General features: G+C 35.0%; 1 protein-coding gene across 3 annotated transcripts; it reads right to left on the bottom strand.

Moving 5' to 3' along the window:
- Positions 1-258: 258 nt before the first annotated feature.
- LOC127791880 (glycine-rich protein 3-like) lies at positions 259-15,003 on the bottom strand. Of its 3 annotated transcripts, none has more exons than XM_052322039.1 (2): positions 14,821-14,986; positions 259-570 (listed from the first exon to the last, which is right to left on the bottom strand). In XM_052322039.1, exons 1-2 carry the CDS (start codon positions 14,936-14,938, stop codon positions 269-271), a joined length of 420 nt encoding a protein of 139 aa, XP_052177999.1. In that variant the 5' UTR covers positions 14,939-14,986; the 3' UTR covers positions 259-268. The 3 variants fall into 3 exon arrangements, 2 of the variants coding, with proteins under 2 accessions (XP_052177999.1, XP_052178000.1); XM_052322040.1 differs by lacking the exon at positions 14,821-14,986 and adding an exon at positions 843-1,008; XR_008021015.1 differs by lacking the exon at positions 259-570 and adding an exon at positions 14,457-14,543 and having other exon boundaries at positions 14,821-15,003.
- Between the last annotated feature and the right edge of the window lie 5,950 nt (positions 15,004-20,953).

Here is a 20,953-nt window from a genome sequence, read left to right as displayed (position 1 = left end):
GTAGATCATACAGGGCTTGACATTGTGCATTACGATTGATCAAAGGTGATGAACTCACTTTTCCAGCTGTATATTACAACAAGTAAGTTGTGATTACATAGAAAATTAAACACACTAATATTTAGGATACTGATATTTAGGATTCGCGTGAATCTAAACCCATGAGGGGACATCTCCAAGACTCCAACTTCATGCTTTTATTCGTTATTAATTACTAGCTAGCTAGCACTGGATAATGCTTTCTTCTTCTTCTTCTTCTTCTTCTTCTTCAGTTTTGAGGCTTGGCTTCAGGCCCCGTGTCCATGGGCTCCCCTTGATAAGAGCAGCACCTCTGGCAGCCCCCGTAATAACCCCTGTGGCAGCACCGGTAGCGACAGTTCCCTCCTCCATGGCCGCCGCCGCCTCCATAGTGGCCGCCGCCGCCGCCATAGTGGCCGCCGCCGCCTCCATAGTGGCCTCCGCCGCCACCATAATGGCCTCCGCCGCCTCCATAGTGGCCGCCGCCGCCGCCGCCCTGGTACCCTCCTCCGCCGTCGTACTGGGCTTCTTCCACCCCATTTGTCTCCTTAGCTGCATGCACAAATCATTTACATGCTCAACAATAATAGGGAAATTAATACAAAGGATAATGATTTTTGATTCTAAATAGTGGTCCCCATTTTAACTTTTTGATCCGATTTCAAACCTGATATCACCCTCCTGTTAAAAAATAACCAACTAGCTAGCTAGAACATAAACATTATTATACTATATATGTTCTTAATAAATATTGTTGGAATTGTCCCGGTGCTAATTAAGTGTACCTCAAATATGGTTTATATTTTCAAACAAAATGAACTCACAGTTTTCCTTGGAAGTGGAAGCAGCCTCAGCCAACTCTCTGGCTGCTGCCACCTCTGTGGCAATGAGAAGTGCACAAGCCAGCAGCAGGCCGAGCAAAAGAAGCGATTTTGAACCCATTTTCCTTTCTCAGAATTCAAGCTGTTTGGATGGAAAGAATTGTGGGAGTTTATGCCTCCATTTATAGAGGGCTGATCAAACTCTGGGAGGTCTCTACTGATGACTTGTTGCCATCGAATTAAACATGGGCCAGAGTGTGGTTGGTTGTTGAAGAGTTAGAATCGATTTTAATTCACTCGATCAAAGAGTCAAACCTCATCTATATGTTATAGCAGACAAAATCGATTCCCTGCCGCAAGCAATTGATTGATCCTATGGTTTACATCTTGACATTCCCATAATCCGATCTATGATATGCTGGTGGAAATCGGATTTGTCATTTACAGAGACAGTACCAATACCAAACTATATTGGATAATGTTATGAGTATCTCGTTACAAAACATTAGTAGTAGTGTATATATATATATGTCATAAATTGTATGTAAAATTAGAATAACTTTTTAGTCCAAATACATATTTTTGCCTTCCTAGTTTTAGGTTTTTTTCGTGTGATTACTTGAACTTTTTATCATTTCAATTACACATTTAAATTATCAATTTTCGAGTCAATTGCACACTCCAACAGAGTTTACCTAAATTATCCCTCCATTCCTTATAACCCTTGAACATCATTGACCACCGTTAACCCTTTGCAATTGTAGTAGCCGTCGCCGCCATAGTCCTTCTTCTTCTTCTTCTTCGATGGCGACTACCCATTCGATCGATTCATCTTCAACTCTTTTGACTAAAGAAAAAGACGAATAGTTGAAGGCATTGCTGACTAACTCTCGATTTTCTCCTATCGACTGACCTCTTGCTTCGTCTTCCTAGCCAGCGGTGCCTCTAACTGTTTGTCTTCTTTAAAACAAGCCTAGGGCTTCTACAACACCAATTGCCACCGCTTCCCCTTCACTTCCTCTCATTCTCTGCAACTTCATCACCACTAACAGCCTTGGTTGTCGGTTGTTCGCCAACTAAATGTGACAGAAAGTTTTGCCTCCATCAATTGCTTAACGTGCTCATCGCAAGCTGTATCTTCATGCCTGTCACAAGCTTAAAGTTAGAGGCTTCCTATAATCGCCATCGGAGAAGAGGAAAGACTATGGCAAAGATGGCTAGTCACGGTGAAGAAAAAAGACCAAGGCAGAGATGACCTATTATCGGTCTTCTCCGTCAATCAACCTCTTGCATGCACATGAAGGGTAATTTAGATATTTTAGTGTGCGCGTATTACACATTCTAATTGAGATGTACAATTAATTTGAAAATACACAATTTAAGTATATAAATAAAATAACAAACAATTTAAATAGTCACACAAAAAAACACAAAATTACAAAAATAAAAATATTTATTTACCCTAACTTTATAAGTAAAATCACATTTCCTAAATAAGTAATTTAACGTAATAATTGCTGGGAAAGTGTTGTACCAGCAATTTGCAGGGCAAGTTGTAGGGAGGACCATCGTCCCTCTGATCATTCAAAGGGATATTAATGCTCACAGGTCGTCTGGTACCCATTTTGGTGTTCTAGATAGAATGGATAGGATATTGGATCGATTTTGCTATGATAAAGTATGTATTAATTTTGTCCCATGCCATCCATGCTCGTTAGTTTATTATAATATATTTTTTTATAAATATTTAAAAATGTAAAATTATTAACATGCTTTTAAAAGACAATAATTTCTATGTCACCAAATAATTTTATTAACAAGTAATAAAAATAAGACGCAAGACCCTTTATTTAGTCCAAATCAACAAAATAAGCCCATAAAATTTAATTCTCAAATCTTATTCTTGGAGAACTCGACCTCTATTAGCATATTTCAAGATAACTAGATTTGGAAAACTTAAAAGACAATTTCATGCCACAAATTCACTATTAGCCCAAGATATCTAGATTTGAAAGTTTCAAAAATAATTCCAACCTAATAAACTTATAACCAACTCGAGATAATTAGAATATGAAAATTTTGGAGATAATTCTAACCTAACAGATTGGCCACCAACCCGAGATGACCGAATTTTAAAGCTTTCGAGTTAATTTTAGCCCAATAAATTTCTTGTTAACTTGAGATAATCTGAATTTAGGAAATTTGAAGATGAGTTGGAGAATTTTAGCTCACTTATATAAAAGTCAGGAACTCACAAGTAAACCAAAAAATTCATAGTGCTTATCGCACATTTATTGTTTATTTTTTTAATGACTTTGAATGTGAGAAGTGGTACTAAAAAATCAATCCCCCACCATTTTACAAGTTGTCACGTCAAGACAAACTCTAGTAATGAGTCCCAACAATTATTAATAGTCTAAAGATAATATTTATAAATTAAAAATTATTACCTACATAAAAGAAGATAAAAAAAAGAACTGATGTTGAAAAAGACATGCCTAAAAATTATACTGTAAAACTTAAAAATGTAAAAATTCTTTAAATATTTGTGTCTATGAATTTCACTAAGTAAATATTGTACTCTTTAACTAAATAGAGTTAATATATAAATTTTATAAGACCAATCATTTGTTTCTTAAAAAAATTTATACAACTCGTATACCACTTGAATTCTTCATCAATTTTATTAATATTCTTACACACGATAAATAAGAAATAATATGTATATATATAATATTATAACTATAGTTTAATTATTCAAATCTTATTTTTCATTGAATTATGTACGATCTTGCGTGGGCCTCCTTCATACATAGAATACGGTATCAATCATGGAAGAAATCAGCCAGCATGTGACATCTAGCAATGGGATTGGGAAGCAATTAATGCTGCTGTCCTCTATCTTCATTTCACTTATCTTCTTCCAAATAAAATACAATTTTTAGGCAAAGTTAGTAAAAAAAGTTAATTGTTGTTTATTTTTTCACCCATTTTTTTTTGTTGTTGTCATTTTGTTCATTGGCAGGCGTTATATTGAATCTGTAGATTTGTAACACCCAACATTAACCATCACATAAACATAATCTACAAAGTCATTGTCCTCATCGAGCTGTAGAATTTGTTTACTTGGGTTTTGGGTGTAAATCTGCAAAGGAAGATAAGCTTTGAGTGTGGTAAACAGTAAGGCTAGAGGAGCATTTAACCATCCATAATCTACAGATTCTTCAAAATTGGAAGCAAAAAGGCGAAGGACAGCAAGCAAATCAGCTTCTGAAATCTGATTAATTTTCCTCTACTCAATGATAATGCTACGCCTGAGGATTATACAACAGTTAAGTATAAATTTTGGTCCAAATTGTTACAAAAACATAGACATCTCAGGAGTTGGAATGAAGTTGAGCATGCTTTCGCCAAACAGTTCAAACAATGAGCCGAGAAGACGCCCTGAGTTCAGGTCATCCTTTTAAACCCGATCAAGAACAACCGCCATTTTCAGGCTTCGGCTGTCACCCCTGCTTCTACTCTTGCTTCCAGCAGGGGCAGCCTCGCCAGAGATTCGTCTCGAGGAGGAGGAGGGTGGGCCTACGATTGAATCGCCTACAGGTGCATGAACTCCGAGTCCGAGTTCTCCTTGGATGTCTGATGCCAATGAATTGTTCGATGGCACAACTATTGGACCATCGGTTGCGATTTTCTTGTGGGGAGGCTGCTGCTCCAAATGCTCCACGTTTGTCTTGATGAATTTGAACAAGGAATAGAGATCAATGTTGGCGTAGGCCTTTAACACAAAATAGCAGCAACTCAAACTTTTAATGTCTGACACGGACAGAAGTTGAGAAAGAAGACCAAAAAATCTCTGCAAATCTGTAAATACATTCAAACGTAACAACCAAAGCTATAAAAACTGCCATGATCCCATGATCCCATGAACTAAGAAACTGAAATGCTAGAAAATAGCAACTGACAAAATACAATAAAAAACCATAACAGAAATCATAAAACTTGATCAGAAACTCCAAAAACAGCATGTGCACACTTTTCTTTCCACCTCAGCAGCAGGTACTGAGTTATACTGTATCAACACTCATCCTTGCATCAGTAGCTGCGTACTCCCAATTTCTGTCTCAGAAATTCAAATCTGTTTCTAGGAAGAGCTTTAATAAAAATGTCAGCTAATTGATCATAAGTCTTGCAATAAAGCATGCATACTTCTCCACTTTGCTGAACTTCTCTGAGAAAATAGAGCTTGATGTTAAAATGCTTGGTCTTCCCATGAAAAACTGGATTCTTGAAGATTGAAATTGTTGCTTGATTATCCACAAACACTTCAGTGTTTTCCTTTTGCTCCATGTAGAAATCAGCTAATACTTTCCTTAACCATAATGCTTGATTTATAGCTGCAGTTGCAGCTATGAATTCAGCTTCAGCAGTGGACTGAGCAACTATCTCTTGCTTTTTTGAGCTCCATGAGAACACACCAGATCCAAGAGTAAAACAATATCCTGAAGTATTTCTCATGTCATCTATGGATCCACCCTAATCACTATAAAAAAATCCATGGAAATGATAATCCTGACCATGATTAAACAAAACTCCATAATCTAGAGTCCCTTTAAAATATCTCAGCACACATTTGGCTGCCTTGTAATGCTTCTCGCTGGCACAATGTAGAAATCTTGACAACACACTCACTGCTTGTTGTATGTGTGGTCTGGTTGCAGTGAGATACATCAAGCAGCCTATGAGACTCCTATAAACAGCTTTATCAACCTTGTCTATGCCATTTTCCTTCTGAAGTTTCTCCTTTTGATTCATAGGAGTACTCATTGATTTTCAATCCTCCATTTGAAATTTCCTCAAAATCTCCTTAGCATATTTTCTTTGACAAATGAAGATTCCTTGTTGATCTTGCCTGATCTCCATTCCAAGCAAATATGCCATTACTCCTAGGTTGTCATTTCAAAGACTTTCATCATTTCCTTGCTTGAACTGCTCAATGAGCATGACATTACTTCCTGTCACTAAGAGATCATCCATATACAAAGAAACAATCAGAGTGTTAGCATTAGAGTGGTTAACATAAAGAGTTGACTCACTTAGACTTTTTGCAAAACCAAGACTCAACAAATGCTCATCAATTCTGCTATAGCAAGCTCTTGGAGCCTGTTTTAATCCATACAAGGCCTTCTTGAGTAAATAAATCTTGTCCTCCTCCCCTTGTATTGTAAATCCCTCAGGTTGTTCAACATATATCTCTTCTTGTAAATAACCATTAAGAAAGGCGGATTTTACATCAAGCTGAGACATTTTTTACCTTTTTAGAGCTGCCAATGCCAAGAGCAATCTAATGGTATCAAGTCGTGCAACAGGAGCAAATGTCTTTGAGAAGCCAACTCCAAAAACTTGAGCAAACCCCTTCACTACAAGTCTGGCCTTGCGCTTGTTGATAAAACCATCTGCATTCAATTTGATTCTAAATATCCATTTGACTCCAATAACATTTTTGTGTTGAGGCCTCTCAACTAGTGTCCAGATCTGATTTTTTTCAATCATTTTCAACTCTTCTTGTGTTGCAGCTACCCATTTTGGATCTTTTTTTGCTTCACAAAATCCCTTTGGTTCAAACATTGCAACATTGCATCTCTGGTAAACATTAGCGAGCAGCCTGGTTCCTCTAACAAGTGGTTCATCAACTTGTTCGCTTTGCTCCAATGGAAAATCAATATTTGCTTAGAAATTTGCTTTTCTTCTTGTCTTTCTCAGCACCATTGTTACTCTTCCACAAAATGAACATCTTTGCTGTAATACCCAAGAAATTAGGATTATTTGAAAATAAGCGTTTTATTAGAAAAACGAAATTTTGGGGAAGATTGGAATCTAAATAGCCCAAAAAATTGACCGAATCGACTGTAGGGAGTGCCCTGGAGCCGAGATGCCAAAGGAAAACGATATGGTCGTGATGAGTATTTCGAGACATGATTTATGACATCGAAATAAATGAGATCGGGAACAATTTTCGGTACAACTAAAATGCAGCTGCCAATTAGGCTGCAATACCGAATTGTTATAGACAACTTTCGGGAAGTCAACAGAAACTTGAGGGGGCTTCGATTTTTCATAAGGACAACCCTTCAGTGGTTTTTGGAAGAACGAAACGATTGAGGGCCAAAGTGCAGTTTTCTGAAATTACCAGAGGGAGGTCAAAACGATATTTTTTCAAAATTTTATGGGGTCAAATGGATGTTTTAGGACCTAAGGGTCTTAAATACAATATTGGGAAGTGAAGGGGTTAAGTGAAATGGGCTAAAGTGATAATAGTCAAAACTTGAAGGGGCCAAAGTGCAAATATGCAAAAGTTAGCCCAATGGAATTCAACTAGGCCATGGTTGAAATGGACCACAGGGTTGCAGGAGGGATGGTTGGGGGAGCATCTTTTGTAAAGGGCTTGGCCGACAACTGCCAATGGGTTGGCCAAAATAGCAAAAAGAAAGCGGTCGAAAATTGGCCGAATTTTTGCACGCCTGCAACTTGGATTTTTGGTCGGCTAGGGATTGCTTCCAGGCCGATATAGGGGAGGTGGAGACTCTCAAGGCAATGGGTCAAGTGGCCAAGGGCATTTGGTCGCTCGATTTTGGCTATAAATAGTCGAGAGGTGGCTGAGAGTTTTAAGCATTTTTATAAGTAAGAATATATTAACAGAAAAAAAATCATAAAACATCTATAATTTATGTTAGACATCCCTCGAGCAAACAAAAAAAAAAAAAAAAAAATCTAACACAATGCTAACCTAACAGCATATACACAAAAAAATATGTAAAAGTCTAACACTTTTCAAGCTAAATAAGTAATAACTAGACTTGCCACACTAAAATCTTTATTTGCTCACTATGGGCATTCTTCTTCTTCCTCACTTTCTTCAATTGGGACTTGGGTTTCATAAGAACATGCATTGCATGCTTAGAGTCAAAGCCATTTGTCATGAGTCCTCATTCTCCACATAACCTCTTTTGTCCTTGTTTTTCATAGTGGAAATTGTAAAAAATAACCCCCCCATAAATACAAAATTTGTTTTTATCCCATTTTTTACAAAAAAACGTTTTTAGTCCCTCCAAACAAGTAGTTACAAAAAATAGTCACTTTACCGCTTTGAACCATAACCTTTGATTTTACAACAATCCACTTTTATTAAAAATTAAGAATAAAGACAAAGATAATGAATTCCCAAACTACCCTCAATACAAAAAAAAAATAAAAGGGTTAAATTTTTATTTAACCCCACAACAAACCCGATAAACCTCCACCCCTTTTTAATTATTAAATATATATGTATTATTACATATAAATAAAATTAATTAAATAATAATAATTAAAAAAATTTAAATATATAGGTATTATTAAATATATAATTGAAAAATTGTTATTCAATGATTATTATTTAATTTTTAAATTGTAATAATAATTGCAAATCATAATTATAATGATATATTTTCAACTATTAAATTATTATTATTTTCTAATAATTACTATTATTTTTTAATTATTATTTTTTTAATATTTTAATAACTGGTTGGGTCTCGAACACATGTTCGATTCCCCCTAAAAAAATAATTTACTACTAAAAATATTTTTTTAATAATTATTATTTTTTAAATTTTTAGTGCTAATGGAATACATTAATTCGAAAAAAATTAAAAAAATTAAAAAATTTCATTTTTGGGCTTTGCGGACCACAAAACCCGATGGCGGACTTTGTGGCCCACAAAGCCCGATGACAAACTTTGTGGGCCACAAAGCCCGATTTTTTTTTTTTTTTTTGCAATGAGATATTTTCAAAGTTGCCCAATAATAGTCTCAAAAAATAAATTATTGTTAAGAAATTACACTTTTGTTCTTGAGTAAATTTATTACCATAGCATTATCTTTGCTTTGTCCAATATTATCTAGAACAATTGATCATGTATTGGTTGTGTTGATAGTGGATGGACATTCTCACACAAAGTGAAAGATAATGATGTTTGTTGTGATATATACATTCAATTAACCCAATAAACATAAAAAGATATTATTTTAGTGCTAATGGAACACACTAATTTGAAAAAAAAAATCAAAAAAAATAATTTCGGGCTTTGTGGGCCACAAAGCCCGATGGGAAACTTTGTTGGCCACAAAGCTTGATTTTTTTTTTTTTTTTCAATGAAATTTTTTAAGTTGCCCACTAGTAGTTTAAAAAAAAATTTATTGTTAAGAAATTACACTTTTATTCTTGAGTAAGTTTATTATCATAGCATTATATTTGTTTTGTCCAATATTAGTTAGAACAATTGATCATGTATTAGTTGTGTTGATAATGAATGGACATTATCACACAAAGTGAAAGATAATGATGTTTATTGGGATATATACATTCAATTAACCCAATAAACGTAAAAAGACATTATTTTAGTGCTAATGGAACACACTAATTTGAAGAAAAAATCAAGAAAATTAAAAAAAATTAATTTCGGGCTTTGTGGGGCACAAAGCCCGATTGGGCTTCGTGGACTACAAGACCCGATGGGGGACTTATGGGTCACAAAGCCCGATGGGAAACTTTGTTTGCTGTAAAGCTTGATTTTTTTATTTTTTTTTTGCAATATGATTTTTTTAAGTTGCCCACTAGTAGTCTCAAAAAATAAATTATTGTTAAGAAATTACACTTTTATTCTTAAGTAAGTTTATTATCATTGCATTATATTTGTTTTGTGCAATATTAGTCAGAACAATTGATCATGTATTAGTTGTGTTGATAATGAATGGACATTCTCACACAAAGTGAAAGATAATGATGTTTGTTGGGATATATACATTCAATTAACCCAATAAACGTAAAAAGACATCATTTTAGTGCTAATGGAACACATTAATTTGAAGAAAAAATCAAGAAAATTAAAAAAAATTAATTTCGGGCTTTGTGGGCCACAAAGCCCGATGGGACAAAGCCCGATCGGGCTTCGTGGACCACAAGGCCCGATGGGGGACTTTGTGGGTCACAAAGCTCGATGGGAAACTTTGTTGGCCGTAAAGCTTGATTTTTTTATTTTTTTTTTTTGCAATGGGATGTTTTTAAGTTGCCCACTAGTAGTCTTAAAAAATAAATTATTGTTAAGAAATTACACTTTTATTCTTGAGTAAGTTTATTATCACAGCATTATATTTGTTTTGTCCAATATTAGTTAGAACAATTGATCATGTATTAGTTGTGTTGATAATGAATGGACATTCTCACACAAAGTGAAAGATAATGATGTTTGTTGGAATATATACATTCAATTAACCCAATAAACATAAAAAGACATCATTTTAGTGCTAATAGAACACACTAATTTGAAGAAAAAATCAAGAAAATTAAAAAAAATTAATTTCGGGCTTTGTGGGCCACAAAACCCGATGGGACAAAGCCCGATCGGGCTTCGTGAACCACAAGGCCCAATTGGGGACTTTGTGGGTTGCAAAGCCCGATGGGAGACTTTGTAGGCCATAAAGCCCTTTTTTTTTTTTTTTTTTTTTTTTTGCAATGAGATTTTTTTAAGTTGTCCAATAATAGTCTCAAAATATAAATTATTGTTAAGAAATTACACTTTTATTCTTGAGTAAGTTTATTATCATAGTATTATATTTGTTTTGTCCAATATTAGTTAGAACAATTGATCATGTATTAGTTGTGTTAATAGTGGATGGACATTATCACACAAAGTGAAAGATAATGATGTTTGTTGGGATATATACATTCAATTAACCCAATAAACGTAAAAAAAAACATCATTTTAGTGCTAATGGAACACACTAATTTGAAAAAAAAATCAAGAAAATTAAAAAAAATTAATTTTGGGCTTTGTGGGCCACAAAGCCCGATGGGACAAAGCCCGATCGGGCTTCGTGGACCACAAGGCCTGATGGGGGAGTTTATGGGTCACAAAGCCCGATGGGAAACTTTGTTTGTCGTAAAGCTTAATTTTTTTATTTTTTTTTTGCAATGGGATTTTTTTAAGTTGCAACTAATAGTCTCAAAAAATAAATTATTGTTAAGAAATTACACTTTTATTCTTGAGTAAGTTTATTATCATAGTATTATATTTGTTTTGTCCAATATTAGTTAGAACAATTGATCATGTATTAGTTGTGTTGATAGTGGATGGACATTATCACACAAAGTGAAAGATAATGATGTTTGTTGGGATATATACATTCAATTAACCCAATAAACGTAAAAAGACATTATTTTAGTGCCAATGGAACACACTAATTTAAAGAAAAAATTAAGAAAATTAAAAAAAATTAATTTCGGGCTTTGTGGGCCACAAAGCCTGATGGGGGACTTTGTGGGCCACAAAACCCGATGGGACAAAGGCCAATCGGGCTTCGTGAACCACAAGGCTCGATGGGGGACTTTGTGGGTCACAAAGCCCGATGGGAGACTTTGTAGACCATAAAACCCGATTTTTTTTTTTTTTTTTTTGCAATGGGATTTTTTTAAGTTGTCCAATAATAGTCTCAAAATATAAATTATTTTTAAGAAATTACACTTTTATTCTTGAGTAAGTTTATTATCGTAGCATTATATTTGTTTTGTCCAATATTAATTAGAACAATTGATCATGTATTGGTTGTGTTCATAGTGGATGGACATTCTCACACAAAGTGAAAGATAATAATGTTTGTTGTGATATATACACTCAATTAACCCAATAAACGTAAAAAGACATCATTTTTGTATTAATGAAACACATTAATTTAAAAAAAAAAGTCAAGAAAAATTGAAAAAATTTATTTTTGGGCTTTGTGGGCCAGAAAGCCTGATGGGGGACTTTGTGGGCCACAAAGCCCGATAAGATAAAGCCCGATCGGGCTTCGTGAACCACAAGGCCCGATGGTGGACTTTGTGGGTCACAAAGCCCTATCGGGCTTTGTGGCCCACAAAACCCGGTAACGATATGCAGTTTCAAAATTTTTTTTTATCACCCAAATTAGTACAGATTTAGAATGATATCTATCAAAATATGTTCTGTTCACAATTACAATAATTTTATACAGCCTTAATAAGCAATGTGAACACAAAAATTATTTTAAAAAATAAAACAAATACAAATCAAATTGATATCTTGAGATTGAGTGAAATTGTTTGTTGGAGAGAAAAAAACTTGTTAAATGTGACTTCAGTAAGGTTGCTACGATTGATGAAGAAGATTGAATGACTCAACAAGCAAAAAGATTGAATGTATGAAGAATTATTAAGTTTTGATAGTTTGATAATGGAGAGAAAGAGAGTAACATGAATGTTGAAAGAGGAGAGAGAAGAAAAGTTATATGAAAGAGATAAGGGTATTTTGGTAAAAAAAACTAAGGACAATGTGGGTTTTCTATTTTAAAATCTCATTAAGGGTATTTTTGGTATCTTGCATAAAAGTGGTTATAAGGTGTAATTAGTTTGTTTGAATAGTCAAAAACGTTTTTTTTCTATAAAAAATAAAGAAACAATTTTATACATTTAAATTAGATCAAATATGAATTCCTCCATAATCCATGTCTGTCTCATCATAACATTTTTCTTTTTTAAGAAGATTCAATTCCCCAGTAGTAAAGGCAATATATATATATACTCCCCCATGAGATAACATCTAAATCGATTTTCCATCTATGATCCCACCTCATTTGGCTTGATAGGAATAGGCTTAGATGTGTTTTCAGTAATCTCAACTAAGAACACATGAAATGAGTTATGTCTATTATTATTTGAATATTTTTTAACTTCATTCATCTGAATAACTTCAACATGTTTCTCATAATACAATGGTTTAACATTATTATATATATATATATATATAAATCGATAATGTTAGAGTCACACAATATTTTAATTCTTTGAAAAAGTGTTGTTAATTTTGCAAATATGAAAAAAGGCAAAATATATATTTTAACCCATGTAGTTGTATGCTTTTTTTTTATTTAAATACTCGAACTTTTTATAGTTTCAAAGGTACCCTTGAACTTACAATTTCAAGTCAATTGCACCTCTAAAATTTTTTGTTGTCTCAATTATACCACTGAACTATACAATTTCGAGTTAATTACAATTCTAAATTTTTTGCTACTTTAATTATATTTCTAAATTTATTGTTCTCAACAAATTTGTTAAGGTGTGCAATTGACTAAAAATTACATATTTTAGAAGTGTCTTTAAAATAACAAAATGTTTGAGTGTCTAAATAAAAAAAATATACAAATATAAAGATTAAAATATGTATTTAGCCATTAAAAAATTAAGTGTCAAACTTGAATTGAATGTCAGCCTAACACTATCATATCATTCAGATATATACACTCCACTAAGTAAACTCGTTAAGGCGCATTTAATACACTTGGTTTTTAGTATTTGAATATTTTTTTAAGTTGATAAAATATTTTAAAATAAGATATATTTATTTTAAATTAACAAAAACATTTAAAAATTAAAAACAAGTGCATTAAATAGCAAATATATGTATATGTATATATTATTCAAGTATTAATTACAACGACAAATAAGTTAGGCAGCTTTGAATGATATATAAATTCATAGGCTTTTAGACCCCTAGCATTGAGGGTTGAGGCACAGTCCGCCACGTTTACTTGACCAAGAGGGCAGAAAGAGCAAGAACATAATCATGGGAAAACTCCAATTTCAAATTCAAACTCAATAATGATTAAATCTTTGGAGATGAGAAGATGCCTTCTTTTATTTGTTAACACATCCAAGCGAAGGGAGAGTCTCATGAAAGCAGTCACCCCAGTAATTCTCATGTATATATATATGTCTCTTGAAAGATTTGTTCCATCTTTCTTTGTTCTGTTCATGTATTTTCCATGATGCACCAATCAATATCCTTCTTCTTCAGACTCTTCCTAATCCCAAAGTTGGTGGCAGTTTGCCGTTAATTTTAAGAGTTTTTTTCTAGTGTCGTTTGAGTCTCTAAGGTTTCAATCTTAGGTTTCTTCCGACATTAAACAGAGCGGTAGATCATACAGGGCTTGACATTGTGCATTACGATTGATCAAAGGTGATGAACTCACTTTTCCAGCAGTATATATATTACAAGAAGCAAGTTGTAATTACATAGAAAATTAAACACACTGATATTTAGGATTCACGTGAATCTAAACCCATGAGAGGACATCTCCAAGACTCCAACTTCATGCTTTTATTCGTTATTAATTATTAACTAGCACTGGATAATGCTTTCTTCTTCTTCTTCAGTTTTGAGGCTTGGCTTCAGGCCCCGTGTCCATGGCCGCCGCCGCCTCCATGGCCGCCACCACCTCCATGGCCGCCACCACCTCCATGGCCGCCGCCGCCACCTCCATGGCCGCCGCCGCCTCCATGGCCGCCACCACCTCCATGGCCGCCGCCGCCACCTCCATGGCCTCCGCCGCCTCCATGGCCGCCGCCGCCACCTCCATGGCCGCCGCCACCTCCATGGCCTCCGCCGCCTCCATGGCCGCCGCCGCCACCTCCATGGCCTCCGCCGCCTCCATGGCCGCCGCCGCCGCCTCCATGGCCGCCGCCGCCACCTCCATGGCCTCCGCCGCCTCCATGGCCGCCGCCGCCGCCCCCATGGCCTCCGCCGCCTCCATAGTGGCCGCCGCCGCCGCCGCCGTACTGGGCTTCTTCCACCCCATTTATCTCCTTAGCTGCATGCACAAATCATTTACATGCTCAACAATTAATAATAGAGAAATTAATACAAAGGATAATGAGTTTTGATCTAAAATAGTGGTCCCCATTTTAACTTCTTGATCCGATTTCAAACCTGATATCACCCTCCTGTTCAAAAATAACCAACTAGCTAGCTAGAACATAAACATTATTATACTATATATGTTCTTAATAAATATTGTTGGAATTGTCACGGTGCTAATTAATAAGTGTACCTCAAATAAGGTTTATATTCAAACAAAATGAACTTACAGTTTTCCTTGGAAGTGGAAGCAGCCTCAGCCAACTCTCTGGCTGCTGCCACCTCTGTGGCAATGAGAAGTGCACAAGCCAGCAGCAGGCCGAGCAAAAGAAGCGATTTTGAACCCATTTTCCTTTCTCAGAATTCAAGCTGTTTGGATGGAAAGAAAGTGGGAGTTTATGCCTCCATTTATAGAGGCCTCACTCTGGGAGGTCCACTGATGACTTGTTTGCCATCGAATTAAACATGGGCCAGAGTGTGGTTGGTTGTTGAAGAGTTAGAATCGATTTTAATTCACTCGATCAAAGAGTCAAACCTCATCTAGATGTTATAGCAGACAAAATCGATTCCCTGTCACAAGCAATTGATTGATCCTATCGTTTACATCTTGACATTCCCAAAATCCGATCTATGATATGCTGGTGGAAATCGGATTTGTCATTTACAGAGACAGTACCAATACCAAACTATATTGGATAATGTTATGAATATCTCCTAACAAAACATTAGTAGTAGTGTATATATATGTGTCATAAATTGTATGTAAAATTAGAATAACTTTTTAGGCCAAATACATATTTTTGCCTTCACAGTTTTAGGTTTTTTTCGGTGATTATTTGAACTTTTTATCGTTTCAATTACACATTTGAACTATCAATTTTTGAGTCAATTGCACACTTGACCAGAGTTTACCTAAATTATCCCTCTATTCCCTATAACCCTTGAACGTCATTGACCACTGTTAGCCCCTTGCAATTGTAATAGCCATCATTGCCATAGTCCTTCTTCTTCGATGGCGACTATCCATTCAATCGGTTCATCTTCAGCTCTTGTGACTAAAGAAAAAGACAAATAGTTGAAGGCATCGTCGACTGACTCTCGATCTTCTCTTATCGACCGACCTCTTGCTTTGTCTTCTTAATCGGCGATGCCTCTAACTATTTGTCTTCTTTAAAACAGGCCTAGGACTTCTACAACACCAACCGCCATCGCTTCCCCTTCACTTCCTCTCATTCTCTATAGCTTCATCACCACTAGCAGCCTTGGTTGTCGGTTGTCCATCAACTAAATGTGATAGGAAGTTTTGTCTCCATCAATAGCTTAAAGTGCTCGTCGCAAGCTGTATCTTCATGCCTACCACAAGCTTCAAGTTAGAGGCTTCCTATAATTGCCATTGAAGAAGAGGAAGGACTATGGCGAAGATGGCTAGTCATGGCGAAGAAAAAAGACCAAGGCAGAGAAGACCAACAATCGGCCATCTCCGTCAATCAATCTCTTGCACGCACATGAAGGGTAATTTAGATATTTTAATATACATGTATTACACATTCTAATTGAGATGTACCATTAATTTGAAAATATACAATTTAAGTATATAAATAAAATAACAAAAAAATTAAATAGTCACACAAAAAAACACAAAAATACAAAAATAAAAATATTTATTTACGCTAACGTCACAAGTAAAATCACATTTATCAAGTGCATTTCCTAAATAAGTAATTTAACGTAATAATTACAGGGGAAGTCTTGTACGAACAATTTGCAGGGCAAGTTACATTTATCGAGTGCATTTCCTAAGGAGGCGTTTGTTAATGAAGATGTAGGGTAAAAAAATCAAGATATAGGATGCATTTCAGAATTATATTCTTTCTAACATGTTTGTTACGTTTATCTGAAAGTTTTTTAAAAAAATCATTAATGACCCCTTATCTTGATCTTTCAAGATACGCTTATCTCTCCCTCCTTCAAGATAAACATATCTTAATCTTTATAGATAAGAAAAAAAAAATATTTATATCTTCTAATGCATTTTAAAAAATTTAACAAACAATTTGATAAAAATCTTGAAATATTTTTCAAGATTATTTTGATTATTTATATCTTGATTCTAAATATATTTTAATTTTATCTTTATATCTTTTATATTACTTATTTTAATAAACACCTTTAAATAAGTAATTTAAGGTAATAAGTGCAGGAAAAGTCTTGTACGAACAATTTGCAAGGCAAGTGACATTTATCGAGTGCATTAATTTAACGTAATAATTGCTGGGAAAGTCTTATACCAGCAATTTGCAGGGCAAGTTGTGGGGTTGACCTTCGTCCCTCTGATCATTCAAAGGGATATTAATGCTCAAAGGTCGTCTGGTACCCATTTTGGTGTTCTAGATAGAATGGATAGGATATTGGATCGATGCTGCTGTCCTCTATCTGCATTTCACTTAGCTTCTTCGAAAGAAATAAATAAAATACATTTTTTAGGCAAAGTTAGTAAAAAAAAAATTAATTATTGTTGATTTTTTCACCTATTTTTTTTTTGTTGTTGTCATTTTGTTCATTGGCAGGCGTTATATTGAATCTGTAGATTTGTAACACCCAACATTAACCATCACATAAACATAATCTACAAAGTCATTGTCCTCGAGCTGTAGAATTTGTTTACTTGGGTTTTGGGTGTAAATCTGCAAAGGAGGACAAGCTTTGAGTGTGGAAAACAGTAAGGCTAGCGGAGCATTTAACCATCCATAATCTACAGATTCTTCAAAATTGGAAGCAAAAAGGCAAAGGACAGCCTAAGAGAAACAGTTATCTAAACACTCTTACCATGACCACTAATAAGATGAGAAAGAATTGAATTTCAGTTGTCTGGATTGCCTGGCATCCCCCCCTCCATATATATATATTTATTATTTAGAGAAGTACCATTGCTGCCTATACACTTTCTTGCTCAATTATGATATATTTCACTATTTATGTCAGAGATATGAACAATAAGAAGAATAGTTTCTAATAGAACTTAAGAATAATGAGATGTATCAAGGAACAAGCGAGCAAGCAAGAGTACCACATTAGGTCCTAGAGCTGCTAACCCCTGTATGGCACCATAGTGTTGAGTCAACGCCCGTTTTTGGGTCCAAAAATGCATGGACCAAAGTTTTTGTCAAACGTGCCTGGAGATTATTATAAACATGCCCAAATCTGCAAGAATAACATTAAAAAAAGGTTCAGGATTGAAGGATAAAACCAAGCTACAATATGAAGCAAATAGAAAATTCTTTTTTCTTATTCAACTTCAAACATTCGCAAGCCAGCCAAGACATAACAGTGAACCAGATAGGAAGGCAAGTTCATTGAGTAGCTTCTCATTCAAAACAACCACAAATCGTATACCATTTGAAAGTATTAACATTGCTGTCAATGTAACCAAACAAGGTACTTGATTTGGAATCAGTACAGTATGGTACCAGAACCAGAGATGCAAAGGTAAGTATATAAACAATTGTAAACAAAATTTCCAATACAAAATGACATTATGAAATCACAAAAACCATCACTATTTCTAAACTAACATATAATCGGATTTCATATAAGCTAAAAGGTTTTTAACACATAAATCAGACTAAAAACATAACTTTCATACATAACATTCAAAATTTTTAAATATACAAAACAAAGTAATCAATATAATTATTAACATGTATCTAATGTTTTTTTTAAGCCTAAGAAGTTTCCAGGGAGCCTTTCCAGAAATAAAAGAAGGCTTGACATATACACGAATTCCAAAGACTCCACAATCCCCGTTGATAAACAATGTAGATTTTCAATTATCAAGAAGCAGTAATCAGATACCTTTTGACCCAAAAGCATTAGGAAATTAATCATAAGATCAGATCAAAACCCAGCAATTATGTTCTTAGGCAAGATGATTCCCACTTGGAGATTGTGGCACCAGCTACAGCCACTGTCTTCAAGGCAGCTCCTCCTCTGCTATCTGATACTCAACTGAAGAACCGGATAGGTTCTTCACCTGAACACAACTGAAGAACAGAGAGGGAGAAATGAAGGTGATATTAGTGGTGCTAAGGCCTACCACCCTGATCATTTGTGTACATTTTTCGATTTACCTCCTCAGTGTAGTTTTATGGACAGGGTGGCTGAGGACGCCAGTAATGAAGCGTAATCTAAAAAAAAAAAAGAAATATAAAAAGAGAGAACAAAATAAGCATTTTTTGTAAGAGAGTACAATTGCTCCGATTTTTGTGGGAGGGTGCCGCCGCTACCCCAGTATTCAGATGTACCGGCCGATAACACAAAGGCACCAGCCAGGACCCCATACCTGCCATTAAGCTAGATACACACCTGATATTATCTGATGTTGTAGTTCTAAGGCTTAACCTATATTCTATCATTTATCTCATAATCTATGCTATAATGTACATGAAAATTCGAAAGCCCTGCTTATGTTCATATCTGAGTGCTACAACATTTTTTTTTTTCAATTCATCTAGAATTTTCTAAGTGAAAGGAATTTCATTAAAATGCCTAGAAACCAAGACATATCTATATATCCTAACAGTACTCTACAAAACCTCAACAGGAATGTCAGCTGATCCTAAAGCCTTCCCAGTATTCATATCCTTTAATGGAACTTCTATTTGGCAATTTTAACTTCACAAATGTTCAACCCAGCAATCTTTCTGCTATTACCACTTTCTTCTTAAACCAAGATCATTATATGATTTTCATTGGAAACACATGCTAATTGTCATTCGTTTTCTCCCATTTTAATGTCATTTTGGGATTGAAGCTGGTGTTAAAAGGTAAAACTTAAATATTATCGCACAAATCTGTGACAAAAACTTCATAACATAGGGAGATCTGTGCTAAAGGTTGGAAGGAAGTCAGAATTGATGACATCTAGAACATGTATGGTCATTATGATAATATGATAATTTGGTAATGCCTTTTGGTCTAATCAATGCACCAATAGCATTTATGGATCTTATGAATCGTATATTTTGATCATATTTGGACAAATTCATTATTGTTTTTATTGACGATATATTGTTATACTCACCAGATGAGAAAGCTCACTAAGAGCACTTGAGGATAACTCTGTTCACATTAAGGGATCACAAGTTGTATGCTAAATTTAGCAAGTGTGAATTCTGGTTGAAATAAGTAGCCTTCTTGGGTCACATAGTTTCGGGGTAGGGAATATTCGTGGATCCTACCAAGGCTGAAACGGTATTGAAGGAATGGGCGTGACCTACTAGCATTTTAGAGATAAGGAGTTTTTCTTAGGTTGATCGGGTATTATTGTACGTAGGTTCGTTAAAAGATTTTCAAGTATTGCTGCTTTTTTTACTCAACTAACTCACGGAAAGGCGTCAAGTTTATTTGGAATGACTATTGTGAAAAAAGTGTTTAGGATCTTAAACATCAGTTGACGTCAGCTCCAGTATTAGCCATACCGACAGGTTTTGGAGGATATGAGGTTTATACGAATGCCTTGGGAATAGGTTTAGGGTGTGTATCGATACAACACAAGAAAGTAATTGCATATGGATCTCGACAGCTATGACCCCATGAGAGGAATCACCCGATGCATGACTTGGAATTAGCAGTTGTAGTGCATGCTTTGAAATTGTGGTGACATTATCTATATGGGGAAAAATTTACTATATATATATAGATCATCAAAGCTTAAGGTATGTTTTCTCCTAGCGAGACTTGAACCTTCACCAACGTCGATGAATGGAACTTCTGAAAGATTATGGTTGTACCATTCAGTACTGCCCTAGACAGGCAAATGTCATCGTAGATACACTAAGTTGGAAGAGTCTCATGTTGGGAGTTCGATTGGTCGCCTAGTTGAAAACCTTGACTAAGAAATTTTCAAAGTTAAGCCCTCAAGGAAAAGCCATGAGGGAACATTGCAGTTGTGGCTTAGATGTGCTTGTAGGTTGACTTGTGGGAAGAAATTAAGCAAGCCATGACTTGAGATAGTAGCTTGAAGCAATGGGTGGACGAAAGTGAACAACCCAAGCAACTCGAATTTGAATATCATAATGGCATACTTCGGATGGATATATGTGCTTGATAATGGTGAAAAAAAAAACAAAAAATTCTAAGTGAGGCACATCGTACCCTATACACAGTACACCCTGAAACCACCAAAATGTATCGTAATCTTTATGAAGTATATTGGTGGCCGAGAATGATGAAGAAAAGTATGGCTAAATTTTTGAGCAAATATGATACATGCCAATAGATAAAAATTGAACACTAGAAACCATCAGGGAAATTATAATCTTTGGAGATTCCTGAATGAAAATGTGAACATGTGACAACATATTT

This window comes from Diospyros lotus, chromosome 15 (genome assembly GCF_014633365.1).
Source record: "Diospyros lotus cultivar Yz01 chromosome 15, ASM1463336v1, whole genome shotgun sequence".
Classification (NCBI taxonomy): domain Eukaryota; kingdom Viridiplantae; phylum Streptophyta; class Magnoliopsida; order Ericales; family Ebenaceae; genus Diospyros; species Diospyros lotus.
This window is presented reverse-complemented; position numbering and strand designations above follow the sequence as displayed.

Coding starts and splice junctions, on each gene's coding strand:
- LOC127791880 (XM_052322039.1), bottom strand. CDS start 14,938: ATGGGTTCAAAATCGCTTCTTTTGCTCGGCCTGCTGCTGGCTTGTGCA. Junction 571..14,820: donor TTCCACTTCCAAGGAAAACT/GTAAGTTCATTT, acceptor TTGTGCATGCAG/CTAAGGAGACAAATGGGGTG.